General features: G+C 47.0%; 1 protein-coding gene and 1 long non-coding RNA gene across 18 annotated transcripts; one reads left to right on the forward strand and one right to left on the reverse strand.

The window, feature by feature from the left end:
- Positions 1-468: 468 nt before the first annotated feature.
- On the reverse strand, positions 469-7,383 carry RFX5 (regulatory factor X5). Of its 17 annotated transcripts, none has more exons than XM_063626240.1 (11): positions 7,029-7,383; positions 6,396-6,423; positions 6,022-6,150; positions 5,745-5,778; positions 4,924-5,006; positions 4,546-4,665; positions 4,235-4,354; positions 4,015-4,096; positions 3,499-3,700; positions 3,160-3,260; positions 469-2,996 (listed from the first exon to the last, which is right to left on the reverse strand). In XM_063626240.1, the coding sequence occupies exons 3-11, from the start codon at positions 6,135-6,137 to the stop codon at positions 2,004-2,006; spliced, it is 1,851 nt and encodes a 616-aa protein (XP_063482310.1). In that variant the 5' UTR covers positions 6,138-6,150; positions 6,396-6,423; positions 7,029-7,383; the 3' UTR covers positions 469-2,003. The 17 variants fall into 17 exon arrangements, with proteins under 17 accessions (XP_063482310.1, XP_063482308.1, XP_063482312.1 ...); XM_063626238.1 differs by having other exon boundaries at positions 6,306-6,423; positions 7,029-7,219; XM_063626242.1 differs by having other exon boundaries at positions 6,299-6,423; positions 7,029-7,219.
- On the forward strand, positions 6,860-7,715 carry LOC134734326 (uncharacterized). Its single transcript, XR_010117569.1, has 2 exons — positions 6,860-7,006; positions 7,450-7,715. It is a non-coding gene; the product is annotated as an uncharacterized lncRNA (long non-coding RNA).
- Positions 7,716-23,935: the final 16,220 nt, after the last annotated feature.

The following is a 23,935-nucleotide window of genomic DNA, read 5'->3' on the forward strand; positions in this document are numbered from 1 at the left end:
CTGGGCACAGTGGCTCATGCCTGTAATCCCAAAGCTTTGGGAGCCCAAGGCGGGCAGATGGCTTGAGCCCAGGAGTTCAAGACCAGCTTGGGCAACATGGTGAAACCCTGTCTCTACTAAAAATACAAAACTTCAGGCATGATGGCAGGCACCTGTAGTCCCAGCTACTAGGGAGGGTGAGGTGGGAGGATTGCTTGAGCCCAGGAAGTGGAGGTTGCAGTGAGCCGAGATCACACCACTGCACTACAGCCTTCACAATAGAGTGAGACTGTGTCTCAAAAAAAAAAAAAAAAAAGTATAACATTTTCTGTAAAGCTAAAAAACAAGCAGAATTAAACACATTTTTAAAATTATATATACATACATGGTTAAAAAAATATCTATAGCAGATAATAGACACGAAAATTAAGGACAGTGGTTACCGCTAAGAAGAGGCGGGGGACAGGCTAGGGAGGAACACAAACACAATGGTATTTCAAATGTTTTAATGCATAAATTGTGTTATGGGTCACAGGTACTCATTAGTATGCTTCATAATTTATTCACGTTAGATATACTCTTTATAGATATCAAATATTACATATTATAATTTCTTAAAATCTGCTGTGGTGAAAATAAATGAACACATGAAGTCTCCCTGAAAGAAAATCAGTGTTTCTTGGGAAGAACCAAGATTCCCTGACAGAAGCTACCCTATGTAGAGGACAAAGTAGGTCTTCAATAAATATTAGTTGGTTTACTGCTTTTTCCAAGGATACATCTGGAGGGTCTGCATTCCTTTCTCATTGGTGCCGCCTGACCACAGAGCTAGCTTTTTCCGTGACATCTAACCTAAACCCCGCAGTCCTAAGTCCTGACACGTATGACAAGACGCTGCCACCTGGTGGATACAGAATAGATTTAATGAAATGGCTAGTTGGTGGAACTGGCAATAGGGTGAGAGATAGGGAAGCAGGAATGAGAAGACAAAAATTAAGAAACAGGAAAAGGAAGGAGCTCCATCTCTATGGAGGTAGAAAAAAAGGGACTATCATCTAAATGAGACTGGAGAGTCCCTAGAGGAGAATGGCTTCACTCTCCTTCCTTCTGAGACTAGAAACAAAAGGAAAGAGGCTACAGCTTGTATGGAGGGAAATGCAAGACCGAGGAGAAAAGAAAGCAGGTCTAGCTGATCTCAACTTAGCAAGCTAAAATAATAGTAGCCTGGTGTCAGCGGCCACCCAAGCAACTCCCTGCTCCTAGTTTCCACTTGGGGAATCCATGTGATTTTGGGGAGGCTGACCCCCACCCTTTTCCCCAAAGGTGTTTTCCATGATGTAGAATAAGCAAATTAGCATGTACCATCCTCCTGGCCACAGTGATTGGTCAGGGGTGGACATGTGACCCAGGCCTAATCAGTGTGAATATTAGGGCTTTTGCTGAGATTTCTGGTACAAAGATGCCTTCTTTTTCTGATTGGACATAAGTGGGGAAACGTGTAATCCTAGGAATGCTGGCAGCCATTAAGTGGCCCAGACTTAAATGGTCCTACAGAAGATGCAACAGTGAGAAAAAAGTCAGTCCAGTATTTAGAGACATACTGAACTAGTGGGTCAGGCTTCACCTGGAGCCAGCACTACCTATGGACTTTCCAGTTACATGAACCAATAAATCCTTTTTATTTTAAGCCAGTTTGAATTAGGTTTTCTGTGATTTAAAACCAAAAGATTCCTAATCTATACATTCATCATACTTAGCCCATTCCTACCTTCCCACAGGATAGCACAGGGAATACAGGTAAGGTCACTACAGATTTATTGGTTACACTAAAGCCAAGGGTATCAAGCTGAAAAGGTCAGAGGCAGCAACCAGGTACTAAGTAGACTGGGTGACTCAGCTGTCTGTACAGAGGAGAATGGACTTCCTTAGGAAAAGAATAGCCAAATAAGAAGCAAGTGCAAAGAAGGGCCTCTACTAGGCAAAGTTAACGTAGGGATAGAAACACTCTTCCCCACAGACCTATATCATGGGGGTGTTGCTTTGGGGTCTTTATGCTCCTGGGATAAGGAAGTTTGAAGCACATGCTCCTTTAAGTCTTTATTACCCTGTGGTGCAGTGCCTACCTCTCCCTTTGCCAAAGGAAAAGCCTCCTTTTGGCTTCTGCTGCCCTTGATGACACTGACTTTTGAGGGGACCAACGGAATTTTATCTTCTGCTTCTTTGGTATGCCGGGAACTGGGGCCCCTTCCTCCTTTGGAAACAGTACCATCTCCCTGACCCTGGGCAAGCACTGCCCCCTTTTCAGCCTCTCCCATTGGCCCTGGCCTCTCTGCCCCTCCAGCTGAGTTGCCTTCCCCTCCTGAGCCCCATGTCTCCCACGGTAACCTTGAGTACTGGGCAGAGTCCATGGCAGCTGCTGACTTGTGAGGGGTAGAATTCCTTTCCCCACTTCCACCTGACTTTTTTCGAGGGCGCCCCCGTTTCCTTTTGGCATCACTTGCTGTATCCTCTATATCCTGCTTTGCTGCTTTAGCTGGTGGATCCTGCCCACTGGCCTCACTCACAGGTACTTCAGCTGTCCTCTTGACACCCTTGTCATGTGGTCCTTGGTCACCACCTATGCCTACCTCTCTGTTCTCTGTGCCCCAGGGCTGAGTGAGTCCCCCAGGTGGAGCTCGCCCAGGCCCAGGTCCAGGTCCAGGCAAAGCAGGAACAGTTGGTAAGATCATGTTAATGATGGGCACAGCTGCTGGGGGTGCCCCGGCCCTACTAGACAGAGGCAGTGTAGCCACTTTCAGGGCACCTGAAGAAAGCCTGGGGGCCAGAATAGGTGGAGAGACTGGGATTGGAGGAATAAGCGAGCGAGGGGCCCGGGGAAGGAGCAGAGGCAGCCGAGCCACTAGGGCATTAACCTGCAGGTTATTGGCTCCTGGGGCCGAGCTCTCAACTACACTCTTCTTCCGCTCTCCACGTGCGAGAGGACCGGTCCCAGTTCGGGCTTCCAGATCCTTAGGAGGCTAAAAAGTAAAGAGAGGAACACAGTAAGGTGTGAAGACTGAATACTGGGGGAAACATAGACGCCAAAGGCACAGGAGGTGGAAAAGCAAGGGACCCAATTGGAGAAGGATATACTAAGCCCCCAGCCCAGGACAGCAAAGTCAGGGCCACTGACTTCCTTACCTGGGCTGGTCTCTCTGGCTTCTTGTGGGCTCCACCCTCTGGGTTCTCCACACCATTCTTTGGTTTAGATGACCGTTCCCGAGGTGCATGTTCGTCCTCTTCTGCAGAGGTGCCAAAAAGGTAATAGAGTGAAGGTGAGGAGGAAACTGAGGAATGTGGGAGTGAGGCAATTCTGATTGACTGACTGGTAGAGACAGGAAATGGGGTGCTAAAGCATGTCTTAGAAGGGTCTCCAGGAAGAGAGGGCAAATCCAAGGTGTCTCTATTCTAGTGTGTGGGAGGGCCACTGAAGCTGAAAGTGGCTCAGGGTTGCTGAGACATAAGAGAGGGTCAACCCACCAGCAAGCCCCATGGCCTTAAGCACATGGGCATGTGCAGATCGGGCAGAGATGAGATGCTGCTGTAGCAGGAAGCGGGCGACCTCAACGATGGAACTGAAGGACCGTTTCAGGATCCGTTCTGCCCAGTCACAGGTCAGGGCACATGCTGCCTCCACCAGTTCATCTCGAGGTGCTGGGGTTACTTCTGGGCCCATTTCTGGCTGAAGTGGGGAAGGACATGCCCAATCACACTCCAAATTAAAGAACCCTTGCCCCCTCTCTTGTCAGAGACCAAAGACTGTTGACCAAAGCTGAGACCAGACTGGGGATGGGAGTAGCCTCTACCTATCCCATTGCAGAAGCCCACAAGTTCTCTTCATCCTCTGCCTCAGCTACAGGGTTGGCAGAAGGGAACATCATACCTAGAAGCTATGTACATAATGACTGAGGCTGTTAGCCCTCAAAACATGCCCCAAAGACCTCTGACTTTTACCTGGGAGAGAAGAGTGGAATTGGAAGGTGATTTGGTACTTACACTCTCAGAACCCTTTAGGTCAAGTCCAGGCAGGGGTGGCATAGACACCAAGGTCTTCCTCCTTATGCCACTGTAGCAATATCTGATGCAAGTTAAAGAGCAGCCAACACATGGCGATCTCCAAGCCCCTCAAGCAAGTTAAGCTGTTCCACTCCTGGCTCTCCACATCCTAAGTCTTCCTCCCAGGTCCTCCACCCCCAACCTCTACAGTCAAGGATACTTGGACTGGCCCCGGCCACCAAGCCTTCGAGCTTTGATGTCAGGGAAGATCTCTCTGATGATCTTGCCAAAGTTGGCTGTGCTGAGTGGGCGGCAACAGGCAAGACTCTCACAGTACTTCCTGAGTGAGAGGGGAGCAGAGTGGGAAGATACTCAGAGAAGGAGGCCATGGGTAGGCTTGAAGAGTCCCTAGGGATCAAGTGTGAGGAACCCTATAAGAAGGCAGGCTTTATCAAGGCAGGAAGCTCTTCATGGGTGGGGGGGTCCTATGCCCACCAATCCACTCACCCCACCACCCACCCCTCCACCCACCGATAGGCATCATAAACACTTTGCTTTGGCAGACAGGTGTCAGTGTGCTCTTCCAGGTGGTTGCGGATCCACCTATATGCATACATGTACTCCTCATTGCTCAGTGTACTTGGCTCTGAGCTACAGAAACAAAAGGAACAAGCATTACTAAGACCCTAACAGTTGTCCTGGTTCTTCCCAAACTACCACTTTAGTAGTGCTGGACCAAATTTAGTTCACCCAGAATCTACCTTTCCCCAGTAAACCAAGTCAGGGCGAGGACCTTTCCTCTTCATCAAGGATAGCAGTTACGAGTCTTCCTATTCATCTAACCCCTTCCCAGTGAACCTTTCTCTAAGAATCAGAACCTCTGCCATCTAAAACTACCATCAAACCTACCTTTTGTCTGCAGTGCTGGGTCCTGAGGGGAGCTGAAGGTAGAGATACAGCTTGTCATTGTCAGAAAATTTCTGTACATCTTGCTGAGGTAGGAGAGAACAGAGGCAGGAGAAATAATAAGGCCAAGAAGGACCCAATGTAGGACCCTCTGATCCCCACCCCAAAGTCTAGCTGACTTACAGGGTGTCAGACTGAAAAAGGACCTTAGAAATTATTTGACAAGGCCGGGCGCAGTGGCTCACGCCTATAATCCCAGCACTTTGGGAGGCCGAGGCAGGCTGATCACGAGGTCAGGAGATCGAGACCATCCTGGCTAACACGGTGAAACCCCGTTTCTACTAAAAATACAAAAAAAAATTAGCCGGGTGTGGTGGCGGGCGCCTGTAGTCCCAGCTACTCGGGAGGCTGAGGCAGGAGAATGGCGTGAACCCTGGAGGCGGAGCTTGCAGTGAGCCGAGATTGCGCCACTGCACTCCAGCCTGGGCGACAGAGAGAGACTCTGTCTCAAAAAAAAAAAAAAAAAGAAAGAAATTAGTTGACACTAGGTGCTCTGAGGAGCCCTATAGGCTACCACGGCGAGGAGGGGAGTAGAGGGGATCAGCTCTGACTTCATCTCTGCTGGGCTTCTACGCAAGTGCTCACAGAGATCAAGTGAGAGGCATAAAGTCAAACTGGCAGCAAGTTTGCAAAGCCAACTATCTTCTGACAAGGCAGATGACCCTACCTCTCCCACGTCAACGTTTTGTTGATGCCCATCATCCTCACATCCTCCTCCCTCAGCGTTTCCATCCCTCTGTTGCCCTCTTCCCCAACACACTTACCAGGATCCCCTCTACTTTGTTCTGCACGGCCTTGCTGTGGGGAACAGGAGAAAGCTGGAGGTCACACACAAGATTTTCCCCGTCTCTTTATCTGACTGCTAGGGAGGGAAAAGGACTGAAATGCCCAGCAGGTGCTCAAGAATTGCTACCATGGCCAAAAATCTCCCTCTGCTCCCATGCCCTTGCTGAGAGGCAGTTCATCTACAGCCAAAGTGAAGTGCTGCAGGGATCTATACTCAGGTCTTGGACAGGATTTGGAGATGTGATGAGTACTTACGAAATGGTACCTCGGAGCCTCTGAAGAAGGGTGGTAGGTTCCCCAGCCTCAGCACCACCTGGGGGGGCCCTTCCCCCAGTCTTGGGGCTCTTAGCATCAGGCTCATCTTCTGCCATCCCGGCATGAGGGCTAGAATTGAGAAGGACAGGCATAAAGATGTAACTCACACTGGCCTTCCCTTCCCCAGAAGGCCCCAGGGCACTCCTCATCTCTTTACCCAGGAAGGCAGAGAAACAGAAACAAAGCCTCCGAATTTCCCCAGTGGTCTTTTTCTCACCACTTGCCTTCTCCGAAAATTAGAAATTATTCCATTACTTCGCCAGGCCCATATATACCCAAAGAGATCTTTGCCATCTCCATTCTATCTGCCCCACCTTTCTGAAGTCTTCTAAATCTGGAAAACTGTAAAGGAAGAGATAGGGGGATTGGGAATCCATGTTAGCAAGAAATTTTCATTTCTGCCTCTGACCCCATACTGCCCTCCTCCCCCTCAAAAACAACAATAACAGCCACAAAACAAAGTTCTCTAATTCTCAAAAATACTCCTCACCATTGCATATGCCTGGGAGGTCAGCAAGGATACGAACATATTCTGCCCTTCTAGGCTTGGAAAAAAAACTGGGCCCAAGTTCTCATTACTTAATCTCGCCACGACTTCCCCCGCTGCTCCCCCTCCCCACGTCGCCGGCCCGTACGTCATCTCCCACAACAGCCCATCCTGAGGCGCGCCCCCACCTCCTTCCCTTCCCCCGCCATTCAATCCCCGGTTTCTGCAAAGTGGAGCGGGGGTGGGGCGGGGTAGCGGAACTCATGGGCTGGGCGTCAGAAACCCGGCAGGGGAATGGGGTCCCAGATTCCGGGCACGTGCACATGGGTGAAGAAGCTGTTGAAAATACAGCTACAATCTTTTTCTGCTCTCCTCCCAACTCATCTTGCCCCCTCCCTACCTCTGAACAGTCGCCTTCCAACACAAGGAACAATAAAGGTAAGGGAGAAAGAGAAACTACCTCGTAGCCACCTTCACTCCAGCCCAGCCCCAAGGTCCTGGCCCAGCCGGCTCGTGCGTTGCTTTATTTTCCTTTTTCTGAATGGTTGTAACAGCCGCGATCTGCCTAGATACACGGGCGGCCTGCTCTGTCATTGGTAACTGCTGCCACCCGGAGACAGAAGGCGCCGGGCTGGTACCGGCGGCCGCTGAAGTCTGCCTGGTAACAGAATCTGATTGGTCAATAGGGGAGGGAAAATCCAAAGTTGGTCTTATTTGAGTCAAGAGGGGGAAGTCCGGGTTGGGTTTCGGTTAAAACTGGGGTCGGTTAGGACTGCAGGTCCCAAGAGGTTCTTCTCTTAAAGGGACCGCAGGATGAAAGAACGGGCGCTCGGCTCCCTTAGGAACTGTCTTTTCTTTTGCCCTCCCCTTTTGTGTTTCAGTTTAGTCTACGGTCCTCAGAGCTGCCGGAAGAGAAGAATCAATGGATGATAAAATAACTAGACAATGATGGGTAGGAGTGATGGAAGTTCACTGTAAGCTCCTATAACCCCCCCATCACCATCACCACATGCCTAATACAACCTGCAAACACACTTACTCGCAACAGACCTGCAATCTGGGCTCTCTTTCCTTCTTGATGGAGGCCTCAAAACCTCAGCAGTTGTACCCATCAAACTAAAATGCTTTTTCCTTCTTAGTGTTTCTTGGTTTCCTGTGTGTACTTTCCTTCCAAGGAGTTGCAAATGCATTTGCATCCCTATAGTTCTGCAGTCGGTGAACCCTGGAATTTTGATGGACTCCCACGGGGGTGCTGGATGCCACAGGAACTTTTTACACTCAGGGAACATTGTACTGAATAGGTCATGGGTTCTTAACCCTCTTACTTAAGACGTTTTAAGGTTATGAATCAGACGAAAACAATGGACCCTCTACCATGAAAAATGCACACAGAGACCAAGTTTTGCATCTAATTTCAGAGAGGTCATGGACTCCAGGTTGAAAGCCTCTTACATGGATGTATTTTGTTTTGCACAGCGGACATGTTACAACCAAAACTCTATTTGCCATCCTGACATCTAATACTTTCTCCAGGCTCATCATTAATGTGCTTTTGTAAAGAAGACAGCAATGCTGCCTGAGCTCATCACCATTGCCCTTTACAGCCTACCTTTCCCTATTACCAGCTTCTATGAGTGCTGGGGGAACCCAGGAGATTGTGGAGTTGGGGGAATAAGGATATACTGGCAAGAAGGTTTCCTTTTTTCTTTCTTTTTTTCTTTGAGACGGAGTCTCGCTCTGTTGCCCAGGCTGGAGTGCAATGGCACAATCTTGGCTCACTGCAACCTCTACCTCCTGGGTTCAAGCGATTCTCCTGCCTCAGCCTCCTGAGTAGCTGGGTTTACAGATGTGCATCACCACGCCCAGATAATTTTTGTGTTTTTAGTAGAGACAGAGTTTCACCATGTTGGTCAGGCTGGTCTCAAACTCCTGACTTCATGTGATCCACCTGCCTTGGCCTCCCAAAGTGCTGGGATTACAGGTGTGAGCCACTGCGCCTGGCCAGGTTTTCTAGTAACAGCTAAAATTTATTTGGTGTTTATTAGGCCAGGCGCGGTGGCTCATGCCTGTAATCCCAGCATTTTGGGAGGCCGAGGTGGGCGGATCACCTGAGGTTGGGAGTTCGAGACCAGCCTGACCAACATGAAGAAATCCCATCTCTACTAAAAATACAAGATTAGCCGGGCGTGGTGGCGCATGCCTGTAATCCCAGCTACTCGGGAAGCTGAGGCAGGAGAATCACTTGAACTGGGGATGCGGAGGATTGTGCCATTACACTACAGCCTGGCAACAAGAGTGAAACTTCGTCTCAAACAAAAACAAACAAAAATTTATTTGGTGTTTATTATGTATCAGACACAATACCAAATGCTAAACACCTCGTGTAATGCTCAAAGCAACTCTCTGAAGTAGGTACTATTACTGTCTCCATTTTACAGATGAGGAAACCAATGTGGAGAGGTGAAGGGGCTTGTCCTTAGTCACATATGTAGTAAGTGCTAGAATCAGGATCCAAAGGCAGGCAGTATGCCTCAAAGCTGATTGTTCTGAGCACTGCCTTAGACTGCATGCATACATGTTTGCAGATACTCATAAACAAATATGGGTATAATGGGCTGGGCGTGATGGCTCATGCCTATAATCTCAATACTTTGGGAGGCAAAGGCAAGAAGGCAAGAAGATTGCTTGGGGCCAGGAGTTTGAGACCAGCCTGGACAACAAAGTGAGATCCTGTCTCTCTCTACACACACACACACACACACACACACACACACACAGCCAGGTGTGGTGGTGCATGCCTGTGGTTCCAGCTACTTGGGAGGCTGAAGCAGGAGGATCACTATTACCCATGAGTTCGAGGCTGCAGTGAGCTATGATTGCACCACTCTGTCGTGCAGCCTGGGTGACAGAGTGAGACCCTGTCTCAAAACAAACAAACAAACAAAAAAAAAAGCCGGCTGGGTGCGGTGGCTCATGCCTATAATCCCAGCACTTTGGGAGGCTGAGGTGGGCAGATCACCTGAGGTCAGTTCGAGACCAGCCTGACCAACATGGAGAAACCCCGTCTCTACTAAAAACAAAAAACAAAAAAAACAAAATTAGCCAGTCATGGTGGTGCATGCCTGTAATCCCAGCTACTCGGCAGGCTGAGGCAGGAGAATTGCTTGAACCTGGGAGGCGGAGGTTGAGTGAGCCGAGATCGTGCCATTGCACTCCAGCCTGGGCAACAAGAGCAAAGCTCCATCTCTAAATAAATAAATAAATAAATAGCAAGCCAAATATGGATATAGGCTGATGGAAAGATAGCCCTAACACCACTGTTTGGTATGAAGGAGAACCTAAAGCACTTTGATTGCAAACAGAGTTTTGGGTAAATTATCTAGCTTAAAAATTTGCAGATAATAGGGAAAAATTGGAAGCTTTAGTAAGGGGGGAGAAAGTATCATAGTACACAGTACATAGTAAAAGAGATGATTTTGACAGCACTATAGAAGGTAGAATTGAGTAAAAGAAAAGGCTAGAGATAGGAAAGAGGGAACTATTAATTTATGCCAGGCATTGTGTTAAGAGCTAGGGATAAAAAGCTGAATAAGGTATGGTCCTTGCCTTGGGCAGTAACAATAAAAATTGTCCGGATAAGCATCATATAATAGCAAGTATTTATACAGAGCCTAATATGTGTTGGGGCCTGTTCTTTGTTTTTTTTTTTTTCGAGACAGATTCTTGCTCCGTCACCCAGGCTGGAGAGCAGTGGCACAATCTCGGCTCAGTGCAAGCTCTGCCTCCCAGGTTCAAGCAATTCTCCTGCCTCAGCCTCACAAGTAGCTGGGACTACAGGCGCCTGCCACCACACGGGGCTGATTTTTTTTGTATTTTTAGTAGAGACGGGATTTCACCATGTTAGCCAGGATGGTCTCTATCTCCTGAACTCGTGATCCACCCGCCTCGGCCTCCCAAAGTGCTGGGATTACAGGCATGAGCCACTGCGTGCAGCCTCAGATAGATACTATGATTATCCCCATTTTACAGGTGAGGAGACAGGCAGTGAAAGGTTAATAATTTGCCCAAGATTACAACCTAACTTAGTAAGCTATGGAGCCAGGATCTGTACCTAGGCTCTTTGTGTTGCAGCTTTTTTTTTCCTTTTTAGACAGAGTCTCACTCTGTCATCCAGGCTGGAGTGCGGTGGCATGATCCTGGCTCACTGCAACGTCTGCCTCCCAGGTTCAAGTGATTTTCCTACCTCAGCCTCCTGAGTAGCTGGGATTACAGGCGTGTGCCACCACACCCAGCTAATTTTTATATTTTTAGTAGAAATGGGGTCTCACCATTTTGGCCAAGCTGGTCTTGAGCTCCTGACCTCAAATGATCCACCCACCTTGGCCTCCAAAAGTGCTGGGATTATAGGCGTGAGCCACCATGGCTGGCCTGTTGCAGCTTTTTCACTCTTGCTGTTTGGCAAGTGGGAGGGAGTGTTCCAGCATTTTCACTGCAACCGCTGGTGAACTCTGCATTCTTGTCCCACAACCAAGAAGAACAAGGTGTGCAGACACTGGAGAGTGAGTAAGGCAGAGTCAGATTTATTTATTTATTTGTTTATTTATTTATTTATTTTATTATTTTTTTGAGATGGGGGAGTCTCACTCTGTCACCTAAACTGGAGTGCAGTGGCACAATCTTGGCTCACTGCAACCTCCACCTCCTGGGTTCAAGCAATTCTCTTGCCTCAGCCTCCCAAGTAGCTAGAACTACAGGTGCCTGCTACCACACCCAGCCAATTTTTTGCATTTTTTTTTGGCGGGGGGGATGGAGTTTCACTCTGTTGCCAAGCTGCAGTGCAGTGGCACAATCTTGGCTCACTGCAACCTCCACCTCCTGGGTACAAGCGATTCTCCTGCCTCAGCCTCCCAGGTAGCTGAGATTACAGGCGCCTGCCGCCATGCCCAGCTAAGTTTTGTATTTTTAGTAGAGATGGTGTTTCACCATGTTGTCCAGGATGGTCTCGATCTCTTGATCTCATGATCTGCCCGTCTTGGCCTCCCAAAGTGCTGGGATTGCAGGTGTGAGCCACCGAGCCTGGCTAAGTTTTTGTAGTTTTAGTACAGATGGGGTTTCACCATGTTGGCCAGGCTGGTCTCGAACTCCTGACCAGCCAGAGTCAGATTTATTAAGCAACAGAAAAGCTCTCAGCAAAGAGGGGGCCCGAAAGAGGATTGCCAGCTATGAGGCTGAGTGGGAGGGTGAGGAGGGTGGCTTATGGACTGGGAAAGGGAGGAGTGTGCTGACCGTGCCTGCAGGCTATCTTGGAGAAAGCACCACTCAGAAAGAGGTATGATAGTGTAAAGAACCAATTGGAGGCAGAAGTGAAGGCTTGGCTCAACAACTTGGCCTGGAACCAATCAGAGGCTGAAGTGAAAGCTTGGGCCAGGACCTTGGCCTGGAACCAATCAGGGACTGAAATGATGATTCACCCTATGTAAATGAAGACTCCCCCTGTGGCCAATCACAGAAAGGTAAGCATATGTAAAATAGGTGAAAACTAAGAGACTAAGGTGTGCCAAAGAGAGAGAAATATGTCCAAAAAGGGAGTGGTATTTGTTCATCTGGGTTCCTAGAGTAGGTATTTCCATTCAAGAATGCGGGCTGTCTCTTATCTGGGACCTGCAGTTTAATTTTCAGGCTGTTCTTTGTTTGAAGGAGTTTTACCAAGGACCCACCCTAACTGCCTGCCTCACTGGTTTCTTCTTTCTCCTCTCTCATTTGATTCAGAATTTGCTCTTGGGCACTATTATACATTGCCTGCTAAGATTGGGAGTGAATTTTTTTTATTTTTTAAGAAGGAGTCTTGCTTTCTTGCCCAGGCTGGAGTGCAGCAGCACAAGCTTGGCTCATTGCAACCTCCACTTCCCGAGTTCAAGCAATACTCCTGCCTCAGCCTCCCGAGTAGCTGGGATTACAGGCACGTGTCACCACACATGGCTAATTTTTTATATTTTTGGTAGAGATGGGATTTCACCACGTTGGCCAGGCTGGTCTCGAACTCCTGACCTTAAGTGATCCACCCATCTTGGCCTCCCAAAGTGTTGGGATTACAGGCATGAGCCACCGCACCTGGACTTTTTTTTTTTTTTTTTTTTTTACCACTGCACTCCAGCCTGGGTGTCAGTGAGGATCTGTCTCAAAAATAAATAAACAAAGAAATAAATAAACAGCTGGGCACAGTGGCTCACGCCTGTAATCCCAGCAATTTGGGAGGGTGAGGTGGGTGGATCACTTGAAGTCAAGAGTTCAAGACCAGCCTGGTCAATATGGTGAAACCCCATCTTCACTAAAAATACAAAAATTAGCTGGGCTGTGGTGGCGTGTGCCTGTAATCCCAGCTACTTGGGAGGCTGAGGTGGAAGAAACACTTGAACCTGGGAGGTGGAGGTTGCAGTAAACCTAGATGGCGCCACTGCACTCCAACCTGGGCAACAGAGTGAGACCCTGTTTCAAAAAAGTAGGTAAAAATAAATAAATAAATACAATACAATACGATAATAAAAAAGAATATAAAGACAAGCTGCAAATTGGGAGAATATATTTTCAAGACATATAACTGACAAAGGATTATTATCTGGAATTTTTGAAGACTTCCTACAAAAAAAGATAACCGGCTGGGCATGGAGGCTCACGTCTGTAATCCTAGCACTTTGGGTGACTGAGATGGGCAGATCACTTGAAGCCAGGAGTTCGAGACCAGCTTGGCCAACATGGTGAAACCCTTTATCTCCACTTAAAATACAAAAATTAGCATTAGCTGCTCATGGTGGTGCACACCTGTAGTCCTAGCTACTTGGGAGGCTTAGGTAAGAGAATCGCTTGAACCTGGGAGGCAGAAGTTGCAGTGAGCCGAGATTGCACCACTGCACTCCAGCCTGGGCAACAGAATGAGACTCTGCCTCAAAAAAAAAAAAAAAAAAAGAAAAAAAAAGATAACAAACTAGAAAAATGGATGGGAACTTCACAAAAAAAAAGCAGAAATGGCTCATAAACATATGAAAAGTTATTGCCTATATAATAATCAGGAAAATGCAAATTTTAAAAGATACCATTTCACACCCACTAAATTGGCTTTTTTTTTTTTTTTTTTGAGACAGGGTATTGCTCTGTCACCCAGGCTGGAGTGCAGTGGCATGATCATGGCTCACTGCAGCCTTGACCTCCTGGGCTCAAGCAATCCTGCCACCTCAGCCTCCCGAGTAGCTGGGATCACAGGCACGCCACCACACCCAGCTAATTTTTTTGTATTTTTTGTGTAGACAGAGTATCACCTTGTTGCCCAGGCTGGTCTTGAACTCCTGAGCTCCAGCGATCTTCCCACTTTGGCCTCCCAAAGTGTTGAGATTACAGGTGTGAGCCACAGCAAAAGTTTTAAAGTCTGGCAATATTGAGGGTTGACATGTTATGAATCAACAAGCGCTTTCATTCACTGTTGCGGGAGTGTAATTTGGTAAAACTGTTTTGGAAAATAGTTTGATATTACTTGGTGAAGTTGAATACGTGAGTATTTCAATTTACATTTAATATCTCAGTAATCCTGCTCTTAGACATATGCCCTAAAAACACAGGCAGTAAAATTTATAGTCTCACTGCTTGCATTAGCAAAAACTGGAAATGACCCAATATCCGTCAACCCTAGAATGATAAGTTGTGATATATTCACTGGATGGAATCTCACAGAACAGTGGAAATTAATGAGCTACAGCCACACACATCCACTGGATGAACTTCAGAAAGTGAAAAAAACAAAACACAGAAGAAAACATACAGTGCAATGCAATTTATAAATATTTAATGTCAGGCAAAACTGAACAATATATTGTTTATGGGTAAATACATAGGTGGTAAAAATAATAAAAAGCAATAGAATCATGACCATAAAATTAAGGATAGAAGTTACCTATGGTGAGCAAGGGAAAAGAGTTTGGGAATGGTTGTTTGGCAGTTAGTAACACCTTACATAGCATCTAATTTAATATGCTTGTTTTCCAATGAATGGCCAGCCATTTCAATATATACTATCATTTTCTTTTTCTTTTAACTGTTTCCCTTTACAGTTTTATCATATGCTTTTATTGTATACTAAGTTTCCTTGTATAGTTAGGTGTATTTCTGGACCTTAGCCTCTCTTTTTAAAAAAAATTTAAATTTAATTTTTTTTTTTAAGACAGAGTCTCACTCTGTCACCCAGGCTGGAGTGCAGTGGCAGGATCCTAGCTCACTGCAGCCTCAAACTCCTTGGCTCACGTGATCCTCCCACCTTGGTGGCCTGAGTAGCTGAGATTATAGGCGCATGTCACCATGTCCAGCTTATTCTCTTTGGTTGATTCTTTTTGTCTATTTCTCCACCCATAACACACTGTTTTAGTTAACGTTTTGAAATACTATATTTCAAAATATAGTATGTTTTGAAATCTAATGCTGAGAGTCTTCTGTTATTGGTTTTATTAACTAAAAAAATTATTCCTATATATGGAAGATTGTATTTTCCAAATGTGGCCACAAAGTTTCTGGTTCCACACACTGTTTCAGAACCTTACAACTTCCTGTCAAGAGGTGGAGTCGGCTGGGCGTGGTGGCTCACGCCTGTAATCCTAGCACTTTGGGAGGCCAAGGTGGGCAGATCACTTGATGTCAGGAGTTCAAGACCAGCCTGGCCAGCATGATGACACCCTCTCTCTACTAAAAATACAAAAATTAGGCTGGGTGCGGTGGCTCACGCCTGTAATCCCAGCACTTTGGGAGGCTGAGGCAGGTGTACCACCTGAGGTCAGGAGTTCGAGACCAGCCTGGCCAACCTGGTGAAACTGTCTCTACTAAAATACAAAAAATTAGCTGGACGTGGCGGCGGGTGCCTGTAATCCCAGCTATATGGGAGGCTGAGGCGGAAGAATCGCTTGAACCCAGGAGGTGGAGGTCGCAGTGATGCTGAGATCATGCGATTGCACTCCAGCCTGGGTGACAGAGTGAGACTCTGTCTCAAAAATAAATAAATAAATAAACAGATAGATACATAGATAAATAAATGAAAGAAATGGAGCCTAGTCCCCTGTTTCCTTGAACCTGGGAAGGCCTTTGTGACAGGCTCAGTAATTGGAATGTGGTGGAAGTGATGCTGTGTGACTGCCAAGTGTCGGCTGGAGTAGATGACACACCTTCACCTTTGCTGCTCTCTCGGAACACTTGCTTTTGAAACCCAGCTACCATGTTGTGAGGGAGCCAGGCAACCATATGGAAAGGTCATGTGTAGATGTTCTAGCCCCAGCCTTAGCTGAAGGCCCAAGTGACAGCAGCACGAGTCTCCAGACATGTGAGTAAGTGAGCTATCAGATGATTCTAGCCTCTAGCCTTTAAGCTGCCTCCACTGACACCAAGCCGAGACAAGCTGTTCCTGCTGAGCCCTGTCCAAACTACAGATCTGTGGGCAAAAGTAATGTTGTCATTGCTTTAAGCCACTGAATTTTGGGGTAGTTTGTTACACAGCACTAGGTAACTGGAACACTATCCATTCGCATTTCCAGGCTAGTTTTAGAAAGAGCTCGACAAGTTTCGTAAAAAATCCTCACCCCTCTGAGGTAACGTGTTCTGATAAGTATCCTCCCATATTCACTTCCATGTCATTGCAAACACAGGGCCACTTAAATAGAGATTTTGCTTTGTTTTGCTTTTTGAGATAGAGTCTCGCTGTGTTGCTCAGGCTGGAGTGCAGTGATGCAATCTCGGCTCACTGCAACCTCTGCCTCCCAGGTTCAAACGATTCTCCTGCCTCAGCCTCCTGAGTAGCTGTAACTACAAGTGCGTGCCAGCATGCCCAGCTAATTTTTGTATTTTTAGTAGAGATGGGGTTTCACCATGTTGGCCAGGTTGGTCTCAAACTCCAGGCCTCAAGTGATCTGCCCTCCTCAGCCTCCCAAAGTGCTGGGATTACAGGCGTGAGTCACTGCGCTTGGCCTTAAATAGAAGTTTTTGTTGCTATCATGGTTGAATTTGTTTTTAAAACTGGGGATTATACTATAGTTACAGAGTTATTCACATAACTCTACGATTACTTTTTTCCATGAACAATGTGTTGCACACATTCCTCTAGGTCAGATAGTATTGAGAGTAGAGAGTCTGCCACACATCAAAATCAGGAAGTCAGGGAAGGGACTCCTAAGAGCACACCAGAGGAGGCACAGAGCAGATATCCAGAGCATGGAGCCAGCTGGTCAAACACTTGGAAGATGAAAGTGGGAGGACTAGATGCAGGAATGTGAGAAGGAGGACCTCACTAATCCCTGAGATGAGTGCAATTGCCTGATGCTGTCTTTTAGAGACTTACTGGAGTGCAGTGTGCGAGATAATGCTTGAATGACCAACGATGGGATAGACATCTCCCAATGCTCTCTTATATCCTTTGTCCTGGTGGACTGGCACTACAGCTTTTCTGAGGGTGTCCCTGAGCCCAACAAACTTTCTAGAACCTTCTACATGGCCTCATAAGCCATGGTGCTGGCAGGAGATCCTAGGTGATATGGTAGACTTTTCCCACAGCACACTCCTGAGCTTTGCTATTCTTGCTCATCTAGCTTGGTTCTGGGGTGCGGGGTAGAATCTTTGTGAGTGCAGCGGAGAGAGATATCTAGGTGGGTACCCTCTGCATGTTGCTGGTGCCTGGGTTATCTGTGACAGGAGGGCCTCTTGTTTTTGGAGTCTGTTTCAGTGAAATAGGGTTAGACATAGTGAGAGGACGCCAAGATCAGGATAAAAGTGAATAGGATTTTAAGCTTTTATTATGAAAAAGATTTCTTTCTTTACAAAATTAATTTTATTGTGTATATTTAAGATATATATAATGTTACTATAGTGAAGCAAATTAACATATACATCATCTCACATATTAACTCAATTTTTTTTGGGGGGGAAGAACAGCTAAAAACTATGAAAAAATTTAAATATATAACAGGAGAAGGAAGAATGTAATAAACACTCACATACACATACCCATCATCCTGCTTGAATGATTGTCCACATCTGATCATCTATTTTTTTTTTTTTTTGAGACAGAGTCTTGCTCTGTCACCCAGGCTGGAGTGCAATGACATGATCTCCGCTCACTGCAACATCTGCCTCCTGGGTTCAAGGGATTCTCCTGTCTCAGACTCCCTGGTAGCTGGGATTACAAGCATGTGCCACCACACCCAGCTAATTTTTTGTATTTTTAGTGCAGACAGGGTTTCACCATGTTGGTCAGGCTGGTCTCAAACTCCTGACCTTGTGATCTGCTCACCTTGGCCTCTCAAAGTTCTGGGATTACAGGTGTGAGCCACAGCACCCAGTCCCTCCCCCCTCTTTTTTGAGACGGAGTTTGGCTCTTGTCGCCCAGGCTGGAGTGCAGTGGTGTGATCTCAGCCTGCAACCTCTGCCTCCCAGGTTCCAGTGATTCTCCTGCTTCAGCCTCCTGGGTAGCTGGGATTACAGGCACAAACCACCATACCTGGCTAATTTTTGTATTTTTAGTAGAGACGGAGTTTCACCATGTTGGCCAGACCGGTCTCGAACTCCTGACCTCAGGCGATCTGCCCACCTTGGCCTCCCAAACTGCTAGGATTACAGGCGTAACCCACCGCACCTGGCCCTGATCTTTTTTTTTTTTTTTTTGACAGAGTCTCGCTCTGTTGCCCAGGCTGGAGTGAAGTGGCGTGATCTCGGCTCACTGTAACGTCGGCCTTCCATGGTCAAGAGATTCTCCCGCCTCAGCCTCCTGAGTAGCTGAGATTACAGGCGTCTGCCATGACACCCAGCTAATTTTTGTATTTTTAGTAGAGATGGGGTTTCACATGTTGACCAGGCTGGTCTTGAACTCCTGACCTCAGGTGATCCGCCCACTTCAGCCTCCCACAGTGCTGGGATTACAGGTGTGAACCACCCCGCCTGGCCGATCATCTTGTTCTATCCATGCCTCCCCACTCTAAATTAGTATAATGCAGACATTCATTATATTGTATATTCATTATATTGTATCATCTTTAAATACTTAAGTATTTACAGTAAATAATGTAATGTGACTAAAAATAAAGACTCTCTTTTAATAATGCCCAACGCCATGATCACACCTAAAAATTAAAAATTATTTCTCAATATCATTACACATCTAGTCAGTGTTCAAATTTCTCTAGTTTTCTCAAAAACTGTATTTTTCTCTTGATAGGTTCAAATCAGGATCAACAAAGGTCACACACTGCGTTGTATTTGGTTCGGTTAATGTGTTTCCTAATTCTTTCTAATCCATAGTCTGTCTCTCTCAGTGGGTCTGTTGAGGAGACAGGTCATTTGCTCTATAAGATTTCCCACATTCTGGATTTTTATTATTGTATCTTTATGGTGGTGTTTGTTTGTTTGAGACAGGGTCTGGCTCTGTCACCCAGGCTGGAGTGCAGTGGCATGATTACAGCTTACTGCAATCTCCACCTCCTGGATTCAAGCAATTCAAACAGGGTGATGGGTATGTGTATGTGGGTGTTTATTACATTCTTCCTTCTCCTCTTATATGTTTGAATTTTTTCATAGTTTTTAGCCGCTCTTGCCAAAAAAAAACAAAAAAATGAGTAACTATTTGAGATGATGTGTGCCTATGGTCCCAGCCTCAGCCTCTGGAGTAGCTGGGACCACAGGCACATGCCACTATGCCCAGATAATTTTTGTATTTTTTTGTAGAGAGGGGGTTTTGCCATGTTGGCCAGGCTGGTCTTGAACTCCTGAGTTTAAGTGATCCACCCAGCTTGGCCTCCCAAAGTGCTGGGATTACAGGAATTAGTCACCGTGCCTGGCCTATAGTATTCTTAAACTTGTTCCTCTGTTCCTTGTATCTCCTATAAACTGATGAGAGACCTAGAGGCTTGTTCAGACTTTTTCTTTTTCTTTTTTTTTTTTTTGAGATGGAGTTTCGCTCTTGTTGCCCAGGCTGGAGTGACTGCAGTGGTGCGATCTCGGCTCACTGCAGCCTCCACCTCCCGGGTTCAAGTAATTCTCCTGCCTCAGCCCCCCAAGTTGCTGGGATTACAAGCATGTGCCACCAGGCCTGGTTAATTTTTTGTATTTTTAGTAGACATGGGGTTTCACCATGTTGGCCAGGCTGGTCTTGAACTCCTGACCTCAAGTGATCTGTCCGCCTTGGCCTCCCAAAGTGCTGGGATTACAGGCGTGAGCCAACACATCCGACAGGTGGGTAGCTCTGTTGCCCAGGCTGGAGTGCAGTGACGTGATCTCAGCTCACCAAAACCTCCATCTCCCATGTTCAAGCAATTCTTCTGCCTCAGCCTCCCGAGTAGCTGGGACTACAAGTGCACACCACCACACCTGGCTAATATTTGTATTTTTGGTAGAGATGGAGTTCGCCATATTGGTGAGGCTGGTCTCGAACTACTGGCCTCAAGTGATCCACCCGCCTCGTCCCCCCAAAGTGCTGAGATTACAGGTGTGAGCCACCATGCCCGTCCCTTTTGTTCATTTTCTAACTGGAGTGTTTGTTTTTTTACTGTTGAGTTTTTAGAGTTTTTCATGCATTCCAGATACAAATCTTCTGTCAGATATGGCATGAGTCCTTTAGACATAGCCCCAGTTGTCCTTTTTTTTTTTTTTTTGAGACAGAGTCTCGCTCTGTCGCCCAGGCTCAATCGAGTGCAATGGCGTGATCTTGGCTCACTGCAAGCTCTGCCTCCCAGGATGAAGTGATTCTCCTGCCTCAGCCTCCTGAGTAGCTGGGATTACAGGCATGCGCTACCATGCCCGGCTAATTTTTGTATTTTTAGTAGAGATGGGGTTTCACCATTTTGGCCAGGCTGGTCTCGAACTCCTGACCTCAGGTGATCCACTCACCTCTGCCTCCCAAAGTGCTGGGATTACAGGTGTGAGCCACGACGCCCGGCCGCCCCAGTTGTCTTCAGTAGTCTCCCTGCCTTCAGGTATGGCAATTGCTCTTACCAGAATGAACAAGATGAATGGGATGGAATATTGTTGAGTGGACTTTTAAGCTTTTAGGAAGAGATAGAAATGATGTAGAACTACATTATCCTTTCTCATTCTGAAGAAGTTTGGTTATTGAAGAGAACAGAGCAGAGACCAAGGAAAGAAACTTCTGGTAAAACCTTGTAAATCCCAAGGCTCCCTGTAACTCCCTACTCATCTTGAGCACTTCATTTATATCCATTTATTCATTAAAGTATACTAAGTGCCAACATCCAAGCTAGGTGCTGGGAATTAACAGGGAATTTAGATTCCAAGAGACATGTGTTTATGATGAGGTTAAGTGCAGCAGGCTTTGTGAGCATTAAAATGGGCCCCTGGCCTGGAGGAGCCAGGGAAGGAGGCTTCCCAGAGGACAAGGAAATCTGGCCTGGATGGCAGGTGAAGCAGAAGGAGGGAATCAGGACTCCAGTTGAGGTGGACATTTCAGGGAGCATGTTTAAAGGCTTCAAAGGGAAAGTATGGTGTATTCCTGGGGTGGTGAGACCATCCTGGGGGTCCTAGGCTGCTCCAATGTTTATAAGAAAGACACCTTTTCAGAAGACTGAAAAGAATGTAGGTCAATACCTGAATGTTGTTTAATATTGTCTAGGGAGAGAATAAAGGAGTCAGTAGAATTACCATTTGGGCTGGGCACGGTGGCTCATGCCTGTAATTCCAGCACTTTGGGAGGCCGAGGTGGGCAGATATCTTGAGTTCAGGGGTTCGAGACCAGCCTGGCCAACATGGTGAAACCCAGTCTCTACTAAAAATACAAAAATTATCCAGGTGTGGTGGTGCACGCCTGTAATCCCAGCTACTTGGGAGGCTGAGACAGGAGAATTGCTTGAACCCAGGAGGCAGATATTGCAGCCAGCCAAGATCGTGCCACTGTACTTCAGCCTGGGCGACAGAGCAAGACTCTATCCAAAATAAAATAAAATAAAATAGTAATTACCATTTGGCTGCTGTCTCTAAGGGTTCTGAAATTTCTATCAGATTCCTTCTATAAAGAATTGAGCCAGGTGTGATGCTTACGCCTGTAACACTGAGGCTGCAGCGAGCCGCGATTGTGCCACTGCATTCCAGCCTGGGCACCAGAGTAAGACCCTGTCTCAAAAAAAAAAAAAGAATTGAAGGCTGGGCATGGTGGTTCACTTGTGTAATCCCAGCACTTTGTGGGCATGGTGGTTCACTTGTGTAATCCCAGCACTTTGCAAGGCTGAGGCAAGATGATCACTTGAGCCCAGGAGTTTGAGATCAGCCTGGGCAATATAGGGAAACCTTATCTTGAAGAAGAAGAAAGAAGAAAAGAAGAAGGAGGAGGAGGAAGGAAGGAGAAGAAGAGGAAGAAAAAGGAGAAGGAAGAAGAAGAGGAGGAGGAAGAAGAAGGAGGAGGAGAAGAGGAAGAGGAGGAGGAAGAAGAAGAAGAAGAATAAGAATAATAATAAGAAGAAGAAGAAGAAGAACAACAACAACAGCAACAACACCACCTCCACCACTACCACCTAGCACAGGGAAAGGAGACATCTCTAAGTAAAGTTCTAAAATACCATCTGGGTGAGGAGACAAGAGTGCCACGGCCTGGCCTGTTGGATTGGTTCACCATGGTGTTCCTAGCCCTCCTGTGTGGTAATTTTCCTGTATTCCAGGTAGAGGTGACACATTTAACCTCCTGATATGGTTTGGATCTGTGTCTCCACTATATCTCATGTTCAGTGGTAATCCCTAGTGTTGGAGGTGGGGCCTGGTGGGAGGCCTCAAAGGCATTTCAGAGACCTTTGCAGCAGCTCCTCCCATCACAGGCCCAGAGGCCTAGGAGGACTGAATGGTTTTGTGGGCCATGTCCAGGCCCCCCCTGCTCTGTGCTGCTCCCTGTATTCCAGCTGCTCCTGCTCCAGCTCCAGGCATGGCTCAAAGGGGCCCAAGTATAGCTTGGGCCACTGCTCCAGAGAGTGCAAACCTAAGCCTTGGTGGCTTCCATGTGGTGTTAAGCCTGAAGCTCTGCAGAGTGCAAGAGTTGAGGCTTGGGAGCCTCCGCCTAGATTTCAGAGGATGTATGGAGAAGACTGGGCTCCAGGCAGAAGCCTGCTACAGAGGCAGAACACTTATGGAGAACCTCTACTAGGGTGGGGTGGAGGGGAAATGTGGGGCTGGAGCCCCCACACAGAGTCCCCACTGGGGCACTGCCTAGTAGAGCTGTGAGAAGAGGGCCACTGTCTTACAGAGCCCACAATGGTATATCCACTGCCAGCTGGCACCCTGCACCTGGAAAAGCCACAGGCACTCAACACCAGCCCATAAGAGCAGTCATGGGGGCTGAACCCTGCAAAACCACAGGGGCAGAGCCCAAGGCATTGGGAGCCCATCCCTAGCACCAGTGTGCCCTGAATTTGGGACATGGAGTCAAAGGAGATTATTTTAGAGTATTAATATTTAACGACTGCCCTGCTGGGTTTTGGACTTGCATGGGGCCTGAAGCCCCTTTCATTTGGCTCATTTCTCCCTTTTGGCATGGGAGTATTTACCCAATGCCTATACCCCCATTGTATCTTGGGAGTAACTAACTTGTTTTTTATTTTACAGGCTCATAGGTGGAAGGGACTTGCTTTTTTTCTCAGATGAGATTTTGGACTTTGGACTTTTAAGTTAATGCTGGAATGAATTAAGACTTTGGGGATTATTGGAAAGGGATGATTGTATTTTGAAATGTGAGAAGGACATGAGATTTGGGAGGGGCCGGCGGCAGAATGGTATGGTTTGAACCTGTGTCCCCAAAAAATCTCATGTCAAATTGTAATTCCCAGTGTTGGAGGTGGGGCGTGGTGGGAGATGACTGGATCATGGGGGGTGGGTTTCTCATGAATGGTTTAGCACCACCCCCCTTGGTACTATCCTCGAGATCAGGAGTGAGTTCTCCTGAGATCTGGTTGTTTAAAAGTGTGTGGCACCTCACCCCTTGCTCTCTCTCTCTTGCTCCTACTCTGGCCATGTGATGTTTGTGCTCCTCCTTCACCATCTGCCATGATTGTAAGTTTCCTGAGGCCTCCTGAGAAGCCGGGCAGATGCCAGCGTCATGCTTCCTGTAGAGCCTGCAGAACCATGAGCCAATTAAACCTCTTTTCTTTATAAATTACCCAGTCTCAGGTATTTATAGCAATGCAAGAGCAACCTGATAAACCTCCCAACAGCTGTGTTCTCCCAGTAGTCTTGCCATCAGTGGAAATATATTACACTATACACAACAGGGGTCCTGGGGTCTCCTGTGTGTGAGGAAGCATATTACATTCTCTTGAGAGTGATGGGTGAGATTTTTAGGTTCATTAAAAGAAAGCATGGGTT

The sequence above is a fragment of the Symphalangus syndactylus genome, chromosome 12, assembly GCF_028878055.3.
Source record: "Symphalangus syndactylus isolate Jambi chromosome 12, NHGRI_mSymSyn1-v2.1_pri, whole genome shotgun sequence".
Lineage (NCBI taxonomy): Eukaryota > Metazoa > Chordata > Mammalia > Primates > Hylobatidae > Symphalangus > Symphalangus syndactylus.